The sequence below is a fragment of the Triturus cristatus genome, chromosome 11 (genome assembly GCF_964204655.1).
Source record: "Triturus cristatus chromosome 11, aTriCri1.1, whole genome shotgun sequence".
NCBI lineage: Eukaryota > Metazoa > Chordata > Amphibia > Caudata > Salamandridae > Triturus > Triturus cristatus.
In genome coordinates this window covers 889,785,123-889,808,079 of record NC_140594.1, presented here as the reverse complement: position 1 = coordinate 889,808,079, position 22,957 = coordinate 889,785,123, and the positions used below count along the sequence as shown (strand labels likewise).

General features: G+C 45.0%; 1 protein-coding gene across 2 annotated transcripts in view; it reads left to right on the top strand.

Moving 5' to 3' along the window:
- Nucleotides 1-4,155: 4,155 nt before the first annotated feature.
- GMPS (guanosine monophosphate synthase) overlaps nucleotides 4,156-22,957 on the top strand; it is a 591,203-nt gene continuing 572,401 nt past the window's right edge. Inside the window, exon 1 of one of the 2 annotated variants that reach the window (XM_085634772.1) lies at nucleotides 4,156-4,350. In XM_085634772.1, coding sequence (XP_085490898.1) covers nucleotides 4,321-4,350 — 30 coding nt within the window. In that variant the 5' untranslated portion in view covers nucleotides 4,156-4,320. The remainder of the gene's footprint in view (nucleotides 4,351-22,957) is intronic. The other variant, XM_085634773.1, reaches the window with a different exon arrangement.

The following is a 22,957-nucleotide window of genomic DNA, read 5'->3' as shown; positions in this document are numbered from 1 at the left end:
AGCTCAAGGCTCAAGCCGCCATGCTTGTTGCGAGCCAAGCTCCGCCCCCCCAGAACAAGCCATCGTTGTCGTATAGATTTGAACCCCATACAGAACAAAAAAAACATGAGCTACAGACTCTTCCTTGGCCCCACAGGCCGGACATACTACGGACTTATCTGTCGACCATTTATAAGAAAGGACCCTGAGTGGGAGTGTACCATATCTAAACTGTAGATAGAGTTTTCTCGCGGTGCTAGGCAAGATCTCCTCTAGAAACGGCTCCACTCTATAAACAGTTTTTATGTTCAAAAAGTGGAGGGTAAGCGAGCCCAACCCAGGGTTACTAAAGATGACCGTGGTACTACACGTACGATGTAAATGAACCAGGTCAGCACGTGACAGCTCAGCACAGGCTACACCAGGATTAGACCAGAATCCTGGTATACCCAATCTCATACTTTTTATGAAGGCAAACCAGGGCAATTTCTGAGACCCCAAAAGGCCCATTATCTCTGCAGTTTCATCTCTGAAGTGCGTCAGATCAGGGGTAACCCAAAGTCTGCGCCAATAGAGTAGAGGCCGTAGGGCCACTACTTCTTCTATGGGTCTAATACCCATATCCATTCTGATGGGAATGAGGGGAGTGCTGGATGGTAGAGCCAACAGCGATCTAAGAAATACATTTTCAGACTTGCAGATGTCTGGTATCATGGAGTGGCCCCACAATTCCGCCCCATATAGAATAGCACCCCGTGCTTGGGCTTTATATATTTCTGTGATGGGAGCAACAGGCTTGAAGGAGGATGCTCTATGAAGTTTTAGGATACCACCTTTAGTTTGCACAAGTCTTAATTTAGCCTTGGCCAGTTGTGGGCCCCAATCCATTCTGTCAGTCAGAGTGATGCCCAGATATTCGAAAACTGTTACCCTATCCAATGCTATACCATTCAAAGAGGGATTAGGACATCTGGTCTTTGGTGGGTTGCAGACCATAAACTTGGTCTTTTGGGTGTTAATCTCCAACCCCCTTATGAGACAAAAATTGACAAAACTATCCAGGGCACGTTGGATGCCCATAGGCGATTTAGACAATAGGAGGGTATCGTCAGCCAACATTAATGCCACCACCTGATCGTTTAGTAGCTTTGGGGCATCGATGTCTTTGACCCCTTTGAGGTGGGCAATCAGAGCGTTAACAAAAAGACAGAATAGGGTGGGGGCCAGAACACAGCCCTGTCTGACTCCTCTCTTGACTGGAAATCTAGTTGTTAAACCGCCCCATTTACCACTCCTCACTTGTGCAAAGTTATCCAGATGGAGCCTCCTGATGATATTGAAAAGGTTTACAGGGACCCCCATTTTTTTTTTTTTTGTAAATATGTTTATTAACATTCAAGATCATACAAATACATGACAATCAGTAATCGACCCTTGCTGAAAACATCTAAGTGGGCAATTGCACTAGACTAACCATGCTCGCTGAACCCCGCTGACATATTCTCTGATTAATCGCTCCTCCTGCAAACCTTACAATAAAGTCACTAGCAATTCCATCATCGGAGCAGCTTGCAAGGCCACATTTACAGACATATTAACCATGGAGCCTCCGATCAACAGGTTCAGTGCATAAGCAATACGACTAATCCTAAACTGATCAACTAACCCTGAGTACAACCCCTCCCCCCTCCTCCTATCCTCCCCCCCATCTCCTCCGGCATGACTTGTTGTCTTAGTATATGGGCAGACATTCAGTTCCGTATGGGACACCCTAACACAGGACCAATGGGAACGCAAGTAAGGCAATGCCTGATCCCCTCGGTACTCCACTAGCCCGACATAGTCGAGGGTTGACTCTGCGCTCCCTCATTCTCCAAGGCCCCCTCCCCACCAGAGTCGGCATTTTTCAATAGCACTGCCAGTGTACCCCAGGCTTGGGCCGTCTCCAATGCTCTGTCGCTATGGGCACGGGTGGCCAACTGTAATCTAATAACCATTTTGCAGTCCGCCCACCGGGTAAACTCCGCTCTCCACTTCTGCAACCTCGGCCCACGCTGCGCCTTCCAATTAGTAGTAATTTCCCGCTTGGCCAGTACCAGCCCCAGATCTATGAATTTACTGGTTACTTTAGTCTTGGAAGTGTGAGGGAACCAGTGTAACAGGCACGGACTCATTCCAAATTCAATCTCCCTGTCTGTGATAGTGCAAAGCAAGGACCACACCTCCCACCAGTAGCCTCTGATCCGAGGACAGCTCCACAGCATATGGAGAAAATCAGCACCCTCCATTCGACAGCGTGGGCAGGGCGCCGCGAGCGTGTGAAAGTAGCGCTGGATTTTGACAGGAGTAAGATAGGCTCTGTGCAAAATGAAAAATTGGATCTGTTGGAAACGGGCATTCCTAGAGCATTTCCAGGGACGTTCAAGCAATTCCCCCCATATTTTCTCCGGGATGTCCCTCTCCACGTCCTCCTCCCAGCACCGCTTCAGCCAATCCAGGGGGGCCAGCCTCTCATAGGTCATGCGGCGATACAGACATGTGACCGCTTTAATGGTACCCGCCGCCAGCACAACATATTGACAGAACATGGATGTCTGCGGCTTAGATAGCCCTCCCTTCCACCGCCGCTGAACAGCCGACACCAAGCCCGCATGCAGCAGATAGTCCCCACGCGTAAGACCGTAACGTACAGGGACCCCCATATCCTCCATTACTGCCCATAATGTTTGACGAGGTACCAAATCGAAGGCGGATTTGAGGTCAACAAAGATTAAGTAGAGGCTGCCACCCTCTACTCTCACGGTTTTCCAGTATAAGAGTTGGAGCCTTAATAGCTGGTCGACCGTGGATGTCTTTTCCCTAAAACCGGCCTGATAACGACTAAGAATCGACTGATCCTCCATCCAGATCTGAAGCCGATCGAGTATAATACGTGAAAATAGTTTTTGACTTACATCGATCAGGCTGATCGGACGATAATTGGCCGGGAGTAATGGGGATCCTTTTTTAAACACTGGTATGATCTCAACTCCCACCCAGGTATCCGGTAATTTAGCTCCCAAGATTATAGCATTAAACAAAAAACAAAGATATGGAACCCAAAATCAATTACAAACTCGGTTGAGACAAAAAATGTATATATAATATTGAAAGCACCTTTGGATTTTAATACAATGCACTCATCAGGGGCATATGGACATTCCTTAATCGTATTCTATTGTTTCGTATCACACTCTGTAATTGCATGTTTTTATTCTGCTTTTATCTGCTGTGCACTTTCTCTTTCTGGGGTATCTCAAAAATGGAACATCATTAAACATTACTTGCTTCAAAAATGGTTTTGAGTGCAAACGCATCTGGCGCTGTGTGATCCCAGCCTCAGTGCCTGCACCTGTTCAAAACGTGGGAGCCGGTAGTGACTGATCACAGCCCAGTGTCAAAGTTCCAGGTCTGTGCACCACCATCTATAAATCTAGTAAATATAGATTCTGTGTACCGTCATGACAATATTAGGACACCGTGATAAAAGGGTCTGCGCCCATCTATCCTGCATATATATCCCTTCCACACGTGCGTTGCATGGCACACAACTCTAGTCTCTAGCCATTTTTGTTGTACATTTGAGTGTCTGTAAACAATATATTTCTAGTGCTAGGACGCAACACGCCCGTACACCCTCCGGGGGGAAGGGGGGGGGGGGGGGTTCAGCTCTTCAATCTAGTTAAAACACGTGCTTTATTCCATCTAGTGGGCCAATCTCAAACCACGTGTTTTCTTTCACTGCTGGACAGCTAGGGCAGTATAAAAGCCTTTGTGCACGTGTCTAGCGCTCACGCTAAACGCCTTCTCTTTTAGTACCTCGAAGTTCATGTGTTCAACAACTGCCCGTCCGCCCATGTTGATTTTAAAACGCGGCAGGCCGCGGCGCCGAGTTAAGTGTAAAGCGCATGAAAGAGTTTGCCCTCCCCCAGGGATAGCCCACCACTCCCCGCGAAACTATCCACTCCTGTCGAATATGAGTAGTATTCCCCCCGCCCTCCCCTTGATGCGCCACTGTACCCTTCGCCTTCGGCGAACATCAAAAATAGCCCGTCCCGTTTCAAATCGGTTCTCTACCACTGCCTCGCGCCCTCTCACGAGGCCGTTGCTCTCCCGCGCCCCCCGGCGGCTCGCGACAGAAAGGGGGAGGAGGAGGCGGAGGAAAGAGCGAGGGAGGTGCTGCCCAGAGAGAGGTTAGACACACACAGCACGTTTATCTCCCGCGCCAAAAGCCCCACGCTCGCCACTGTGTGAGCTTCCAGCGGCCCAGAACTCCGTCAGGTCGCACCAGCCGCCAGCGCCATGGCTCTCTGCAACGGAGACACCTCCAAGGTCAGTCAGGGAGCGGGAGCACGGGGTTAGGAGATTCACATGCAGTGGTTAGGAGCTGGGCCTGATGACTCCGGAATGCCTGAATAAGGCCTGTCAACCTAGATTGGCATTTTATTAATGTGGCGCATTTCATTCTGAACGTCAGCGCCCACCGGTGGAGGAGGAGGGGTGTTGAGCGCGGGCACTGAGCTGGGGGCGGGGGAGAGGGCCACGAGCCAAGAGACGATTTTAACCGTCAGCGCGCTACCGGAGCGGCTCACTCTGATCTCAGACAGGGGGGGGGGGCGGAATGGTGAGTGCGTCCCACCCACCTCCCTTCAGAGCGACTGTCCCTCCCGTTGTACAGTCCCCAGGACCTGTCTCGGCCTTGCCTCAATGATTTCGCTGCTTCTCCTGGGGTGCAGTTTGCGCACCCCAAAGATCACTCAATCGGCGCAGTTTCTCCCACCACTTTCGCTGAAAGTTGCTTAGCTCGCGAGCCGGTGTTCAAAACCGTCTTGTGAGTGGCTCGCGTGAGCTCACGCACAGCAGAGGCATGCGAGAACTGCTTCCGGGAGACACATGTTTATCTCCCTGTGGATAGGTGAGCGAGTGCTTTACCTAATCAGATGTGAAACAAAGCACAGCTTCAATTGCAGACGGGTGTCTTGGGAGATGTACTCTTTTGCAGGAACGTATAGTGACAGCGTCACTTGGAGGCATGTTACTAATATTTGACACTAGACGGATGTGAGAGGACCCTAGGATTACCTTAATGCACTTCCCACAAATGCACTCTGAGCCTTCACAGCCCAAGTTTAGTATGTCTGTAGTCTTTCCCCATCGTGAAAATGCCCAAAATGGGTAGGGTTGGCCCAGAAACTTTTAATCAATTTGTACGGGAGCACGCAGTAGCCATTCCACCCGCTAGCTCATGTCAGGCCCCCACTTCAGAACATTCATGGACCTGAGGAAGATCAGAAGAGAACTCAATCTGCTCTCTGTGACATTAGAAGTGCTCTATAGGACTGGACCTTCTCTCTTGTACTGTGAATGATGAAGTGGACGCCAAGGTTTCTAAGGCTGACTTCCTGTTAAAGATACAGGGATACAACCAGCTTTAAGAGGCCTTTTCAGCAACTTCTCAGATAATAAGTGGCAACTGGACTTTTGTTGAACTTCCTGCCACCCTTTCAGTCTCTTAGTGCCTCTCCTGTGGTCTTTGGGGCGTTAGAAGTGTACTTCTTTGGTGGATTGGGACTTAAAGGACTATAGTCAGAAGCTAAAATCTTTGATCAGGGTGAACCTGCTTGGTGTATGCGACCAGCACCCCATCGCAGTCTGTATCAGATTGCACCTAGGTTCTGGTCTAACACAACAATGGGCCTATCTTTAGCAGTTTGTTTCTTGGTGTCATGCTCAATTAAACATTTTAAAGTTAATATCTCCACTTCCCTATAACAAATAATTGTCATTATTTTGTTTATTTAATTTTACTCTATTTTGCTAATTAGGTTTAGGTTTATTGTTTTGCATTCCAACTTTATTACTGTTTTAGTACTGCATAAATATTTTACACATTACCCTAAGTTAAACCTGTCTGTTCTGTGCCATAGCTACCAGGGGTTGTACTTGGGTCTTCACCATGGTTGTGCCAGGAACTACGACTGTCGTTTCATATTTATCAACTGTGGTGAGGAGACTTTGCTAAAACACTGCCGGATGCAGCTGGGAATGCGACTGAAATATTCCACATAAAAGAGTGACTTGTTCTCTTTGGGCATCCAACAAGATTTAGATACAATCTGGCCAATCTGTCATTTGTCGACTTTGAACTAAACTACAGGAGACCTTCCGGTCAAACTGCTGGCATTGATATAAACGTGTGTTCCTGGCACAACCATAGTGAAGACGACTAGAACTTTCACTCGATGTTATTCGTTGCTTAGTTTAAGACGAGCCCCATCATTTTAAGGGTTTGAGATTCCTCTCCCTCTATATTTGGTCCTGAGGAAGGTGGTTCTCCACCAAAACGTGCGTAAGCCAAGACCTTAACTACAATCGTCTCAGAGGAGTGGTCCTTGGAGACAGTGTTACCAGAAACAGTTTTACTATCTGTTCTTTCTCCATCTAATCTTTCAGGCCCTTTTACAGTATTGAATCTCATGTTATTTTTATGAGTATGAGGATGACTGATGAACGTATGCAGTAGTGAGTATGGTGAGAATGTATATGTGTTGGTAGCTGTGGGGTTGTTAATATTTATGAACATATTGTTTATTATGTATTATATGCAATACTTTTTTTCTGTACAAATTATTTGATGTCCTTATTGAAGATGAATATAAAAATAGTTTTCTAATGTATTCTTTAAATTAAAAAAATTCTTTGAAATAAAAAAATCAAATGAGCTTAAAATATTCTATTGTATTTACTTTAATTTGTTCTAGGTATAGACTAATTGTTGGCAGGATAGATCCTGAATAGGTCTGTTTGAAAGAAATATAGGTATTGACAGAGGTTTTCTATTGCATTCTTCTTGTTTTCCCCCCTTCTCTTAGACCTTAAAGTACCCTCAGGGGGGGCCTTTCTCCTTATAGCTATTGTGCCTTGCAAGCCCATGGGGCTAGGTGCAAATGTTTTAAAATTTGGCATGCTACATACTTGGTCAGTGTGTTGTCGCAGGGGAATAACATCCCAAAGCTATTTTATATGTAGGCCTGAACAGGCATACCTGGGATTAAAATTCTTATATTCTGTCTCAACCAGGGGAACTGCTAGATAAAACCTTTAAAGTTAATTCTTAGTTTATTCTCAAAATCAGATTTAATGGTGAAATCCCAGAATTTTGATAGTTTGTTTAGAAAAGTATTGTAAAAATGTACTGTGTGCTACACGAGCCAAAACGTGCCCAAACCGGTTTTGCCATTAGGCATGTCAGAGCGGGAATACACACCCTTGGCTGGGAGAGTTAACAACTGGCTTGGAGGACAGTAGCCTGTCTCTGAGCTCAGGAATACCAAATTGGTAGTAGCTGATCCCATCTATCTGGTCAAAAGTTATCAGGAAGTGAACAGCAACGGTCGGCAAGACATAGGGCAGCCTTGGCACTACCTCTTTTGACTTCTATATGCCAAAGGGGGGTGTCTCCTATTAATTCCCAGGTCCCTCTGAGACATCCATACCTCAGTCACAGTAGGTGGAAACACCAGTTTTGCCCCTGTCAGGTTGTAGGAGATCTCCTCCAAATAGTCAACTGCTTAAGGATCAGAAGACTGCTCTGCCTGGTGGCCAAAGAGTTATGCCTGATTATATAACATGAGCTCCTGTTTGATTTTTCTGCAAAACAAAGAGAAAGGGCTGCAAAAGGAGGAGGAGGAATTGTTGTGACTGCGTGGCAGAATTTCTGCAATCACTGATTAGATTTCAGAATGAATCTGTTCCCTCAGCCTACACCCCCTCAATTTCCCTGGACCTGGGAAGACTGCACGTTACTCACTTTTTCCAACTTTGTAGGACTGGGGCAAGGTGCTGAAGCATGCTCGGGGAGGCTGCCCCCTTAGTGTGCAAGAAAAACAAGTTGTCTTGCAAGTTTTGTTTGCATGGCCTTGTGACAAATGACATCTCGCTTCGTGGAGCATTACTTAGGTACAGCTTTCATCTTTGTCCCTCTGGAGAATTTAGATGTCCAAAAATGTGACTTGGAGGTAAATCCTTGGATTGGGGTAAGGCGATACAACTGAACCCCCGGAGCGACCTCAATGTCTGTGAAATGCAGGCTTGTCCGACTCGGAGATTCTGGTGCCAACACCAATGGCTTTAGGGGAAGCCTGACAATATATCAGACTCAGCCTTGGACTTTGGCCTGCTGGTTGATTTTTGACCTCCATGTATGTGACCTCTATTCCATTGTGGTCAGCCCCAAATCGCACCTAGGCCATATTCAGTGGGAAGCTGACTTTTGATTGGCTTTAGTTTTTGTTTGCGCTTTTTGGCTTAAATAATAAAAATTCATATCTACAGCTATCTTAACCTATTTGAATGATCTTGGAGCGTTTTGCTAATTATTTTTGCTCTCTTTCTCAATATGGTATGTGAATTTTAATGTTGGTGCTGATTTAATGCCTTAACTTAACAAGCACTTCTCTGGGGATTGCCTGCTGTTTGTGACTTAGCTGCTGGGGGTTGACCAGAGATTCGCTCTGCAATGTGTTTTGACCCAACCAAAGCGAATTTTGTTGTAGTGGTACACCCTCACAAATTAATAACCCCACTACTGACGGAGGTTAAGAATTTGTGTGACTAGAGAATGATTTAGAGATGTAATTGCATTGTCTAGCGAGCAATTTTAGTGCAAAATTGATGCTGAATACATCAAGGTCTGCTGGGAGCAAGCCCATCTTCTAGGAGATAAGATCAAGGAGTGAAATGGAAGCTAAACATACATAGAAAGCATATTATTATTTGGTATTTGTAGTTCAGATATGTGGTCAAAACGCCAGGCATCTGGTTAGCATCAAGCCATTAAACAAAATGCTGGATAAGTGAAAAACCTGGTTCTGGCTACCCATCTCAATACTGTGGTGCCCTACATCTGGTTTCCACTTGCAGTTACACGTGTCTAAGACAGTAGCTATTAAAACTACAATAAAGAAAATACCGTAGCTTTGTTCGCTTCTAGTGGGTTGCTTCTTAGGTCTTACTCAATCCCTTTGGAAATTGCTGTGTTGGGTTGTTCCCGGCCTTCAGTATACAAGTGGAAGTGCCAGAGGTCAGCCAAAGAAAGCTTCAAGTGAAGTTTGGCCCTGAGGTTGTGTAGCCCAGCTAGGATGAGCGGTTCCGGTAAGTATGTTGTGCGCCAGGATGTCTGATGCTAGTGTGGTTATGAGCTTCTTTTTGGTCATATCAAAGGAGAGTGGGCTGTTGCTTGAAATTTCGTTGCATGCTATTTAACATGGCCCACTGAGTAAGAGGATGTATTTTAGTTGTGCGCAGCTGTGACGCTTCATCCTTATTTTAATTTTCAAACCTTTGTGCACGTCACTTGTCTGAGATAAGCATTAGTTACAGTATGTTCTGGAGTATGTCCATCCCTTCATATCTTCCGAGCCACCTTCAGCCTATGATATCCACGAACAATTTGTTGCCAGTTGTCAAGTACGTTTGTTGAATCGTGTGCAGATGAGACATTTAGTCAGCTATGTTCCAGGCTGCACTGCCTGGAATTTAGGAAATGAAATATTGGCTTGATAGTCTGTCTACAGTTGTGGATTTTGAAGGAAGACATTTGTGCATTAAGACATTGTTACACTTTATTCCTTCCTGTCAAACTAAAGAATACACTCATTTGCTATGGAAGTTTATTTATTGTACATAACTTCTTCAACGCGGTTTCCCACTGCCAGGACCTAATTTACAATCTGTCAATCACGTGTAAATACAGTGGTGCTTAAGCAATGTTAAACCAGAACTGTGGAAGCCTAAGAGAGGGTAGATCATGTCGCCCAAGTTTTGCTGGAGTGGTCCGGTGAAAATTCGGTTGTTGGTGATTTTGTTGATTTTAATTTTATTGTTTTACAAGTTCCCTATGCATATCTTGTCGAGCATTGAGTTTGTTTGGTTTCTTCATATGATGGCTAACTTTTCATAGGCATATTTGTATTTTGGGTATATTCCTTGTGCCAAGTGCAGTGTGCTTTGGTATGGCTTGCAGGTCGGTGTGATTTTGGGACAGATTTGCTATTACTATGGGATGGGATGAGCTTCATTTATGTTTTGACTTGAGGCCTGACTGCTACTTTTCTTCATTTACGTATGGGGTTTGCAACGGGTGTGTAGCTGATCGCTTTAGCCATGCATGTTCTGCATTTAGTCTGCTGTGATATAGGCATATCCTATTAAAGCAGAGAGCGATAATATGCTCCGTTATAAACTCCAAGGTAAAAAAAAAAGATTTCTTCTGTATTCTGTTGAAAAATCTGAAGAAGCAAAGATTGTAGTACACGCACTACGTGGTGAGCCAGGTGAATAAGTTGTAGCGTGCTTCAGAGATATCACTCTCCGATCATTGAGTGTGGCGAAATATAACAAGGTAGCGTCTCCGTTAGGAGACGTCTCCCTGAGCACTGCTGGTCACGGAACGCGATGTAAGTCTGTTTTAAGGTTTAAACCAAAGTGTAAACATGGGTCTTCAAAGATTTATTGTTGAAACAATATTTCTTGGATAAATGATCTTGGTTTGAAATTACCTGGAGTTGACCTTATTTCGACTGTTGATGATCATAGCCTATGTAGCTCTTGAATGTACACTTCCATTGGCCCAAGTGCTATCATGAAGAGCTTTAGTGTCCGGGCAAAATCTTCTATATGTGTATAAGAGGTACTGGATACTTTTAAATGGCTTACAATATGATGTGTTCAGCAAAATTTTCAAGTGAAGTTCAGTACGGATAACTTCCAACATGTTGTGGCGGCTGGCTGAGAATAGTCTTATTGATAAGTGACAGGGTAGTAGTCGTAGGCTTTCTTCTTGTGCTCCTCTGCATACCAGTTTACTTTGCGACTTTCCACCAGTTATTCCACTCCTCAAGTCATCTGATGAACCATTGATCTTATCAAAATACCTAACAATCGGAAAACTCTCATAGTTTTTTAAGGGAAATATTAAAGTAGTTATGTTCGTTTTATTTATTTCTTTACCCGCTGTTTTTTCAACTAAGATAGAGAAACATATTACATGAACAATGTGTGCTCCTCGCAGGAGCGAGCAGCACAAGGAATAATAAAAAAAATAGGGGGCCGTCAAAACAGTAGTACAATAATGGATGTTAATGTGTGCAGGAATCATGTGACAAATATTGCCGGGTACTTGGGTTTATTGGTTGTCGTAATACAGGCAAGTAAACAAAAACAAAGTCCATTAGCTTCTTCTCCTTTGCGTCTTTTCCTTCAGCCAGGTGCTTTTATCCATACGGCTCGGCAGTAGGGAAAGGCACCGAAAAAACAAGGAAAACAATATCAGTGCAGTTCACTGATATCGTGAAGTGGGAGAGGGAGTGAGGGAAACCACACCCGTTCGAGTCAGGATACAGGGTGTATCGTAGCAGGAGACCGTCACTGTGTGGGATAGAGGAAAACGGAAAAGAAAACAACACTCTTGGGTTTTCCCAGGAGGTCCTAGGGGTTTCCTTTCTCCCCACCCGGGGCCATTACTCCCGCCCGACTCCCAGGAACCGTGCACATACCTGTGCAAGCCACGTTCCTCCAGGAACGCGGCTGGGCGCCTCGTGGGGTTGTTTGCCTTCTGGCTGTCCTCCGCGGGGCTCGTCACTGTAACCCGGTTCCTCCGGCTCCACTTCGGTTCCGCTCTGCCCTCTGGATCGTCTCTTCCCGTTGGGCTACATGAACTTCCTCCTTCGGGTTCTCGCCGCCTTCATTTTCGGCTGCCTCTTCTCTCCCCAGCGTGCCGTAGCTCCACCTCCCAGGGGCGTGGCTTGACTCTTTCGCCTTCTGGGGTTTGAGATTTAAAGGGTCCGCAGTACCAGTTCTTGGGATCGTCCCAGGTGTATTGCACATCTAACAAAGGTCCCAGAGGCTGAAAGGAAAAGAGAGGTGTGGGCCAGTGAGGCGGGGTCTCATCTTCTTCCATGGGATCGGTGTCTAAGGGAGCCAGATCCTGACAATGAGTATGTGAGGTGATCCCTGGGAAAGTGTCTTCCCAGAAAGGGGATTTTGAGGGACAGGAAACCCAGACAAATACTTCCTTCACAAATGACAACGTGCTCCCAACACATCCATACCCTGCCTGCCTCCTTCCAAATTCAATCCAGCTCCACCCTGACTCGGCCTACAAGACGTGCTATGGCTACTAAACTTGTACCCATCTGACCTGCAGAACTATCCTTCACAAAGGTCAGAAAGGGTGTCCATATTTTGTCAAAATGCAACCTAGTATCCCTCGCGTGTTGTTGTTAGGCTCTCCATAGCATAGATATCCCAGATTTTAGCCCACCACAATTGCATAGTAGGGATAATTGCCCTTACAACAAAAGGCAACAGGGATGTGTGCCATGTCGACTCATCGGTTTTCTCTGCACCAAGACACGCAGGCTGCAGTGGCAGTTTATGTAAGCTTGGTGAGGAGTCTCTTAGGGTGGCACAAGTCCAATGCCAGAGATACCAAGGGGTACCACTTACTAGGAACTCATAAGGGGCCTAAATGTCGTGCCAATTGTAGAACAATGGTACAGTTTAGGGAAAGAACACTGGAACTGGGGACCTCGTTAGCAGGAACTCAGCACACTTTCAGTCAAAGTTGCACCAAAACTAGGCACAAAGTGTTGGTGGCGGTGCTGGGGGGTGGGGGTACTGCAACAAAAACCCTGTTTCCTACAGCACTTAAGTGATGAGAGCCAACAAGACCAGGTCTGGGGTTGCTTGTGTTACTGTTAGAGGGAACATAGCCTAGCCATACAACATGACCGCTTTCCGTGGGGGAAGTTGGTACTATTTGCATATGGTTGGTCCTTGTCTGTAGTAGTACAGCAAGGATTAAAAGATGCAATTGAATGCCTCCGAGAATAATTTACCAGTGTTTGAGAGTAACCAAAGGATTCCATCCCTCACTTTTTTTCTTACTGTTTTCATTCCTATTCTCTGCTGTAGTGATACAGGTGCCCATGTTATATGTTTTATGTCTATATAGGTGCCCCAGTTTCCAGTAACCTCTGGTGCACTTAGTGTTCTTTAGTCAAATGAGTACATTTTTAAGTTTACGTAACATCATCCATTGTCTAGGAAGCATCTATTGATTTAAAAGTACCTATGTTATGATATAACACTTCAGTACAGAGTGAGCAGATTGTTCTCCATAAACATTAAACGTGTGAATATGATTTGAACTAGACATACTTGTAAGATTGAAATGAATATATGAAAAACTGTTACGGCCATGGATGAACCTGATATATATTTTCTCGGAAGCGTCTTTTACCCAGTCTGGGGCCAGTGCAAGGCACTTTCTTCTCCAGTTCATCATTATGCAGACCCATCACCTAGCCACAAATAAATAGTTGTCGATTTAGATAACTTCACTTTATTTTCCCCATTTTCTGGCATTACTGTTTCCGGAGCACCATTTAGACCCAGGCGCTCTCAAAACAAATTTTTCATTGAGCAAATCAAAGGTGTGCCATTTTCAACATTAAAGTGGTACTAAGACTTGAGTTTTTTTTGCAATTTATTAATGCTCTTTTCAGAACCCCTTTCAGAAGGTCACAGGGGCTACTGGACCCAACCACGAGGGTTGAGGCGTTTTACTCCTAATGTTCCTGGACTGACCTACTGTGAACTCTGCACAGCAGGGCCAAGTACCCCATATGCAGTTGACTCAAAGTGTCTGGGTGGGCCTAGCAGTCCAAGGCTCCCTGTAGGGGAGGATGGTTTCAAGTTAGTGAACACAGGCACACAACTCCACATACGCTCGGCAGTAGCAATAAACCATAGTCTAGCCAACTACTCCTTCCTTTTTTTTTTTTATTATTAAATAAATAAAAAGAGAGAATCCATTTATTTCTACTCGGCCCTCAAGAAATCTACTCACCCCCTCTCTATGGCGAGCCAGATTTAACCAGGGCAAGCTATTTTTAGGGCCTACTGATCCAATCTGGTGAGCTGACAAATACCAGGTGTTCTGTTCACCCACAAGTGAATGAGCAATAAATATGCCTTTAATTCTTGTTTTTATCTTGTCACATTTGCTCTGCATTCAGAGACAGAGGTCAAAAGCCAGCTTGTCTTCTTACATTTACTTTTCTTTCTCTGGCTCTAAAAAAAGAAAAAGAGGATTCTGTAAAGTGAATTATCTGACAACCGTGCTGTGCAAAGCATGTGAAATAAAAGGATGTAAGGCTTTTTTCAACTCACCATATAAGCTAACATGAATAGCTAATAAGTGAACTGCAAATATTTACAAAATGTATTTCCGTAGTTATCAAAGCACATTTTTGTAATTGTGTGTGATGGAAAAAAGATTTTTATAGGGTGAAAACAAATCGGAACGCTTTACGTGGGGATGTGCAAATGATAAATATTTTTGATGTAACCCAATTTCCCAACATTGTTTGTGCTATATAGTTTTATCAGTAAAATTTCATGTAAGTGGGAATTTTTGTGCCCATTTCAATGGGAAATGTGCTATCTGTATGACCTTGCATTACCACATCAAGATTAGTAATATATTTATTAAGTCAGTTTTTAAACATGAACTGAGAAATATTACTGCCCCCGCACTGATGACAGTGCTATTAGTTAACTAAGATGCAAGTCTTGTCATGTGTACCCTATATGTGGGCCAGAATCATATTATACATGGAGCAAATGTTTAGTCTATTAAATCGAGATTTATTTTTTTGTACAGCTGATATGCTGAACTCTCATATTTGAAGGTGCTCTCATATCTGATAACGAAGAAAGGTGACTCCTTAAAATAAAATATTTGCCTAGGATTACACAATTGGAGACCTGTTTGTGGGTCAAGTACATTACAGCTAGGTCGAGTAGATTATTCAAGTTACTAGACCTGCAGGCCTAGTTAAATGTTTATGATTTTTCAAGGTCTGCTACTGTTAACCAACATAGGAAGAATGACATTCATAGACCGTTACACAGTATAGACAGTTACACAGTCTCCTCTGAGGCAGGGGCTGTGTTTTTTGTTTTTTTTTGTTTTTTTGCCGGTTCCCAGCCCCACTCCCTATTAGCTGTAGCGATCGTGGTTATTTCCCATTCTTTCTTGGTAACATCCAGAGCATGCCCCACTAGTAGTTAGTCTCAAGGGTCTGCTTTGGCTCAAATTTAAAGTAAATTGTGTGCCAGTGCTTACGTGCTAATTTAGCAGCAAGTTCCCCTGGGCTGACCAGCCCGCAATTTGTTTTACCCGCACCAGCAGTGTGAAGTGCCTGGAGTTCTTGAGTGCGCAGTGAACCCTCACAATGGATGCACCGAGGTCCAATTAAGTCGGCCGCACACAGCCAGACGGCTGCACTCGGCGGGCGTAGAGTCTCTCACTGGCAGCTCCGGAAGCAACCAGAGGTTCTCTGCGGCCCCTCCTGCAGTGTAAATGTCCGGGTTGTCTCCCAATGAGGGTTGGCTGCCACAGTCCTGTCTTGGTTCCCATGATGCGTGATGGTATGCATGTACTCCCACGGCACCCTTTCTTCTGTAGCGGGGGTGTCAGATCGGGTGGCAGTTTTTGGGGCTCCCAGTGATGCTATTTCTCCCCCCCCCCCCCCCCCCCCATGGCATACAGGATCACTGTATCTCAGTATGGGTATGCTCTTGTCTGATCATCACAGTTGTGTCCTGCAGGGCAGCCCCTCCTGGCATAATGAGTTGCTGTCCACTTCTGCACAAGGCTACAGCCCTTTACACACAGCAGTCTTTTTCACTGAGGCCCCCCTGGGCATATGGGGTCACAGCCATTACTGCACAGCAGTCTTTTTCACGGCGGTCCCTTCTGGCATACAGGCCTGCTGACTAATGCACTATGCTCGGGCTTCAACCCACTCAGCGAAGCACTGCTCAATTCACGGCTGCTGTCTCCTAGCATACGGAGGTCAAAGAATCTGTCCTGCACACGTACAACAGTGCCATTGGTACCTCAGCCGTTTACACACACCTCGAAAAGGGAGTTCACTCGAAAGGCTTCCCCACTGGACCTTGCTCTTTTCAACACTCTCCTTCTACTCACAGAGCTCACTGGTCTTGGCAGGCCCTGGGGCTCCAGCACAGGGGGTCTTGTTTTCCCTGGATGATGTCCCCTCACCTTAATAGGAAACTAGCATGCCTTGTCCCCTAGCCCTAGTCACAGGCAGAAGAAGTCTTCCTGCTTGGCATATGACAATTTTTGGAGTGTCATCCTCCCCTTGTTATAGTCCATTTCCAGACACCAAATGTGATTTGCAGTCTGATTCTTTGAAGTTTTAATTTGGGGTTCTGCTCCTTTGAAATGTCCACTCCCCTGCTCCGTCTTCCTCCTGAAGAGCTGCCTGTCACATCCGAAGTGACTCCAAAGCTGATAGTCCCACAACACACAGGCCATGGGAGTGACTGCATGAAAAGGTTAGTCCAGTGCCCCCAGACCTACTCTTTATGATTCTCTTATTAGTCCCATCTTCTTCCTGAGATCTGTACAGGCCCTTCCTTTTGACCTCTCACTGAATCCAAGAGCACCATTTTGATGTGTAATGGGGAACCAGCTCTCCTCTCCTTGGGGCTCACCAGCTTACAGGAGTGCAGCAATACTCAAATTTGTCTGAGGAGATTACTAGATCTCCTCATGTCTTCATCATACATGCCTAGGTCTCCCAAAATGTTCTCCATGCTCTGTTCCATTGACAGGGACACTTACACCCAGTACATGTATACAGCATACACACACTGCACAGAACTGTACCTTCCATGTACAGTACCACTCATAGACACACATGCACCCAGCACATACTTTAAAGTGCACGCACTGCTCAGCAATGCTTCCGTCAAGTATTGTACCAATCATAGGTGCCCATACTCGCAGCACATACATTTAGCGTACCCGCACTGCAGAGAATTGTATAGTTTGTCTCTTATACCAAATATAGGCACACATGCGCCCAGCATCTGCATTCAACAAGCATACACTGTACAGCACTACATCCTTCATGTAGTGTACCATTCACAGACACCCAGCACATGCATTGAGCATGCGCACACTGCACAGTACTTCATGAAATTGTACTGTACCCTTTCCCAGGCACACATACACTCAGCGCAGAGACATCATTCCTGTGCTGTGCAGCACTTCACATCCACCCGGTGTATACCAAGTTAAGTACACAGCAGGAGAACATTAAAATGAGTGAGCCTGTTGCACTGACTTTAGTGACTCTGGCTTAAAAGGACCTTTTCACTGCTACTGATCTCTAGACTAGGCTGCCACCACCGCGCTTGTGCTGCTAAACACTTGAAGGTGGTAGACTTCCACCACTGAGGGTAGTGTTTAAGGCATTCCCTCTCAGTCCAACAGGACGGCATTCCATGAAACAGGCCTATGTCGTGCACACACGCATGATCTGTGCTTCCCTCTGACAAAAAAAATCAGCTTTAGGAATTCAGATCATAGTACATTGGGGCACTCGGGTCAGTGGTGCACGTCCATTACCATGCAGAAGACATTTACGTCCCAACAGCTCTCAAATAAGTCAATGAATAATAATCATTTCTCTCTTTGTTTCTCGTCGGTTGCAGTAGAAGCTGTACATCAGAACCTAACGTTTTAAAGCTTTTTAAAGCTGTATTGTCCTAAGAATTTAACATCATGTTAATTAAATATGTAGCAGAACCTTGATACTGTCGACATGATTTTATGCAGGCATTGCACTTTGTTATCCTATACTTTTGTGTCTTTAACATCGCTTCCTAGCTGTTTATCACATAAACTGCTCGAGTTTTGTTTTTGTCCTTCCATTAATCTACAGACCTATCTTCCAGGTCGCCAAAACCCTGCCCTTAGGGTCATTACTATAGGTACACAAATTATATTTTCAGCCAGACACCTGTAGCCCTTGAGCTTTCTTTATCACTTACTTTGTTGCATTTCAACAGAGTAAATTACTTCGCCATGCACTAAAGTTTGTATTGTGGTTGCTAATCTGTTTTAAGGCAATCCCCTCGAATCTGTGTTTGTCTTGTGAAATGGCTAAATTATCCACTCTAGAACAAGTGTATTGGCATCGAAGATTACGAGGTTAATGATTATTTTGTTGGCCTCGACCAGTCCGGTTGCTCAATGTCTGCACCTAATATTACAGTGCTGGAATTACCTTGTGACCTCGGCTATTTAGACTAGTGTCCACAATGTCTCAGTCGGAGGATGAGGCAGTTACATCTGGCTTGAGACTAAATAGCCATTGGAGAAATGATAGAGAACCCCTATTGTCTAGCGCAGATTGCTCTGACAGTTGCAGCAGAGACCTTCCTGCCTTGGAAGGGCCTCGGGTGTGTCTACTCACTGGGCTGAGCTGTAAACCCCATACTAATAGGATTATAACTATTACCAGAATCTAATTAACCAACACTGACAAAATCCTACCCCAGTAATAACTGAGAACAGGCAAGACTTTAAGACAGATAAACAGTGAATAAGACTGAGTCTGCCTGTGTAATTATTCCTATAAACGGCTTTGAGGGTAGATTCTCAACAACCTCAAAGTTTTTCTACACCAAGTGTTGTTTTGGTTACTTTATAGTTCATCGTCTTTTACACAGGATGTGAATGAAGGCAGTTGCCTATCTGAGTGATTTTACACACAAAGTGTTGTGGCCAATGAATCTTCACTGAGCACGAATCTTCAGTTTGCTGATGCGCTCTCCATCTGTAAGTAGGTTTTCTAAAGTGATGAAAAACAAAAAAAGGTCCACATATATTTGATCATATGTTCTCATTCAGGACCCTGAACAAGCTCCTATCAACTGTGAAACTGGGATGGTGTAATTCTCCTTATTCTTGGAGAAAGGCAATCTAAGTCTGAGATTTTCACTTCGGGCGGCCCCTCTCTTGGAGGGCCCTGAATAGATTACCTGGGTGTCCCAGGCACTGGCCAAGAGGATTGTCATGCTGAAAATATTGGGCCATCATAACATCTTCTCTCACTCGTGCTGGCGGGGAATGGGTATCAAGTGGGGCAAGAGGGCACCAGACAACCTTCAAATTTCCTACCTCCCGTTTCTGATAAAGGATCTCTGTCTCTTTAAGGAGACCCGTCTGCGCATAACATGTTGACAGTTGTTTATTTGAGTACGTTTTTAAAAGGGATAAGCATAAACGTATAGAGCTTTCAGTTTTGCAGTACAGCTGTACAAAAAAGGTTTTTCATTTTGGGAGGCCCGATGTATTATTATTTAATTTTTTTTAACAAAGGGGAAAAGCATTAGCAAGATTGAAGAGCAATGATCTAAACATTATTTTTTAAGTAAGCCCCTGGGGAAATCCCCTCTCTGGTTCGGGTATTACAAGACTTGGAAGAAACCTGTTTCCCTTAAACTAAGCTCTTATTTTTAAAACCGTTAAAAACCTCAGTCTGACATTGTGTGGCATCTGTATATCTGTGTGTGTGTGTGTATATCTAGATACTACACGACAGACTTGAGTTTATATATATATATATATATATATATATATATATATATATATATATATATATATATATATTTACATATACCACCTAATGTGTCCCTGTAGGGCCCTCGATTGTCGGCAGATTACCGTGTTCAATTGATTGTAGTTACCTTGCCTGCATGCCGTTAGGGATATTATTTCATGTACAGTGTGTTACGCACTTTAGGGTGGCAAATTCTCATAAAGAATACAGAGGTTGGACAAATTCAGTCTAGAAGATTTACTAAATTGGTATGTTGCCTGACTGTTTTCAAATGTACCTTGTTTGCATTTCCCCACTTCTCTGTCAGTCCTCTAGCTTGTGCCCACCACATTTCCCACTTCAGTACTGAGTGGAGCCAGCGTCATTATCCCGGACATAGCACGTCATTCATCATAAATAAATCTAAGGCCTGGCAAAGGCTACAGAGCGTGCCGTTCTTTTTGAATGAAGCCTACCCATGCTTCAGTGATCATTTGTAATTCTGCTAAGCTTGCACAGCCAGGGACTCTGTTACATTGGACATCTCAACAAAACGGATGCATTTAAGATCTGTATGCCTTTGATCTACTTCGTTGCATGAATCAGTGTTAGGATTTTCAAAACGTTAAAGGAATGCATCATAGTTCGTGCTAGTATGCAGCAGCAGAGCCTCCAGTGTATTCAGCTTCTTGTGTGTGAGTGTATGTAGCCCATAAACTTCCTCAGTGTGGAGTTTGCAAGAAACATGTGCATATACATTCCACACGTACAATCTCTTCATTTAAAGAATTGAGATGAGCCTGCAGTGCAAGGAGTTATGCTGTTGTCATATTTTGGCATAAACAGGCCCCTCGCCAATAGAGTGGGAGGCGAGGCTATACAGTTTGAGAATTATTTAGTGGCTATGAAAGGGCTATACCTAGTGGAGAAAAACATTGTTGGATAATTCCTTGGTGGGTGGACATTCATTTAAAATCTTGCTATTGGCTTTTGATAGCCTAGATGAAAAAATTGCAGATGTGCACGTTAAAGCTAAAAGAAGTCTGGCGAGTCTTTGAATATCGGGTTGCAAAAACAAAAAATACATACTGTCACAAAAGTGTTATTAAACCGTAGATGCGTTTGTTGCCAGATTTATCTTTGACGCATGACTTTGGCAACATGATTGATCATTTGATTGGGATCAAATTACTGTTTTGTGCAGCAACAAAAAAGACGCAAGAGCAGCTGTGGTCTACACAAAATCCTAAATTGCTAGAAACTTAGCATATGTAAAATTGTTGTGTAGTGCAGGAAATCCATCCGTACTGAGAGGTTAGTTTAGTGGGAAAAAGAGGGTTTACGAAAGCTAATTAATTGTAGCATGAGAAGAATAAAGGAGCTACTAAACCAGGAGGCACCCAAGGGAAAATAATTTCAAAAGTTGGTGTAGTTCTAACAGAAGCTTCCACAGTGCAGATTTTAAAGGGCGTTTTGAAGTCAACAAAGATTGTCTTCAGTATTAGAATAGGGGGCACTTGGATTCTATCACAAAGCAAGCGGGGGAGGGGAGCATGCATTGAAGAAACTTCTGGAGGCGACAAAGGGGATAGAATACTGTGTGGCTAATGAATAACCCTGGGCGTAGTTTGCGTAGTAGCGCTACGCGAAGTGCACTTTGCACGCTATGCGTAGTGCGGTAGGGAAATGCTGTTCGCTTTGATTGCACAGTGCCGGATTCTTGTCTGCACTGTGCAGTCATTGGAAACGGCATCTTGCACAGTGCAAGCAGCCGTTTTCTGCCGCTCGAGTAGATTTGTACTCGAGCGGCAGCTTTCTCAACGCGGACTGGTAGTTTCTCATCGCCAGCGGTCGCGAGCATACGCGACCACTCGCAATGAGAAACCTGACCTCCCCGCGTTGAGAATCTCGCCGGGAGGTTTATTTTCCACGCTCGCGATCGGCAACTACTTGATGTTGCTGATCGCGAACGGGGAAAAAGTCTCGCCGGGATGTTGACTTTGCTTGCTCGTGGTCGCCAACTTGACGTTGAGGGCCACAAGCAAAAAATGCCCGCTATGCTACGCCTTTTTGCACTGTGCTACGTGCAATTCGCGTAGTCGTGCAAACTATGCACGCTCCGCGAGCGTAGCCTAGTACTACGTCATGGGTTACTAATGAATAGAGCGCAGGTAGGAGGTGCAGACCTAAGACAGAGTTTAAGGTAAATGGAAATGATCTGGAATTAATGATTGACCCATCCTCTATATATGTAACATACTTCCAAAGGATACATTTGAGGCCAGCTGTTTTAAATCATTGCTACAAACTAGAGACTCCTTTACTAAGTGGAAAGATGAAGGTGACATAAGTATGTGATATTTGTGATCTGACAGTTTTTTTTTTTTTTTGAACATTCTTTTTATTGGCATTTTGAGGTTTAAACGTACATACAACGTGTGTCGCAGAGAGAGTTGTGGTACATAGGTATTAGAGTAGACCTTCATCAACATAGGGAGTACATCAATATCTTGTTCAGTGAGGATGTGGTCTGTGTTGTAGCAGAGCATTGCCAGAGAGGGGAACTGGGGGAGAACTGAACTAGGATGTGCCATGGGGTGTGCAGTGTTTGAGTGGGCGTACGCGATGGGTCCATTATTGCCTACTCGACAGTGCAGTTGCTGCTCGCTCAGGGGGAGGCGGGTGTGTGGAGTTATGTGGGGGGCCGTTGAGTGTGATAGAGTGACGAAGACGGACCCGACTGGTCCGGTGATGGCACAGGGAGTAGTGGTGGAAGATCCACTGTCTCGGGAGCCTGTATAGCAGAAGGCTGTACCGTGTTGGGGGTCTGGATGGCAGTGGCTGTGGCTTCCGGGGTCTGGGATTGTCTGAATTGGTACAATAGGAGCGCCCATTCTAGGGAAATAGGGATTTTGCGGATACCTTTGGCTTCTTCCGCACGGATTACCTCTTCCTCAGCAGCTGCCCATTTAAGAACCGCTCCTGCCCATGCCGCCAGCGGGGGGCCTGATGGATCACGCCAGTGCATGGCTATACAGCGCTTGGCCAGCAAGTGGGCTAGGGATACAAAGCGCATTGGTATTTTGTGTCGTTTCCTCCGTCCCAGTATGCCCAATGCACAGCCCTCCCAGGTGGTCAGGTGGGTCAACCCGGTAAGCTCCCTGAGTGTTGAGTGGATAGATGACCAATAGGTCTGAATGCCCGGACACGTCCAGAACATGTGATAAAAGTCAGCGTCCCCCGCTGGGCAACGAGGGCAGAGGAAGATCGTGTCGGGGTAAAAGCGTTGGAGGCGTGCTGGTGTTAGGTAGGCCCTGTGTAGGATATGATACTGTATGTTCTTGTTGTGATCTGACAGTTTAAGGAACATAAGGTCCACCCAACACTGGTAAGTCCGGATCTAACTGCGGACGTAAAAAAGTGCAAATTCATGATTAAAGAGATTGAAGATG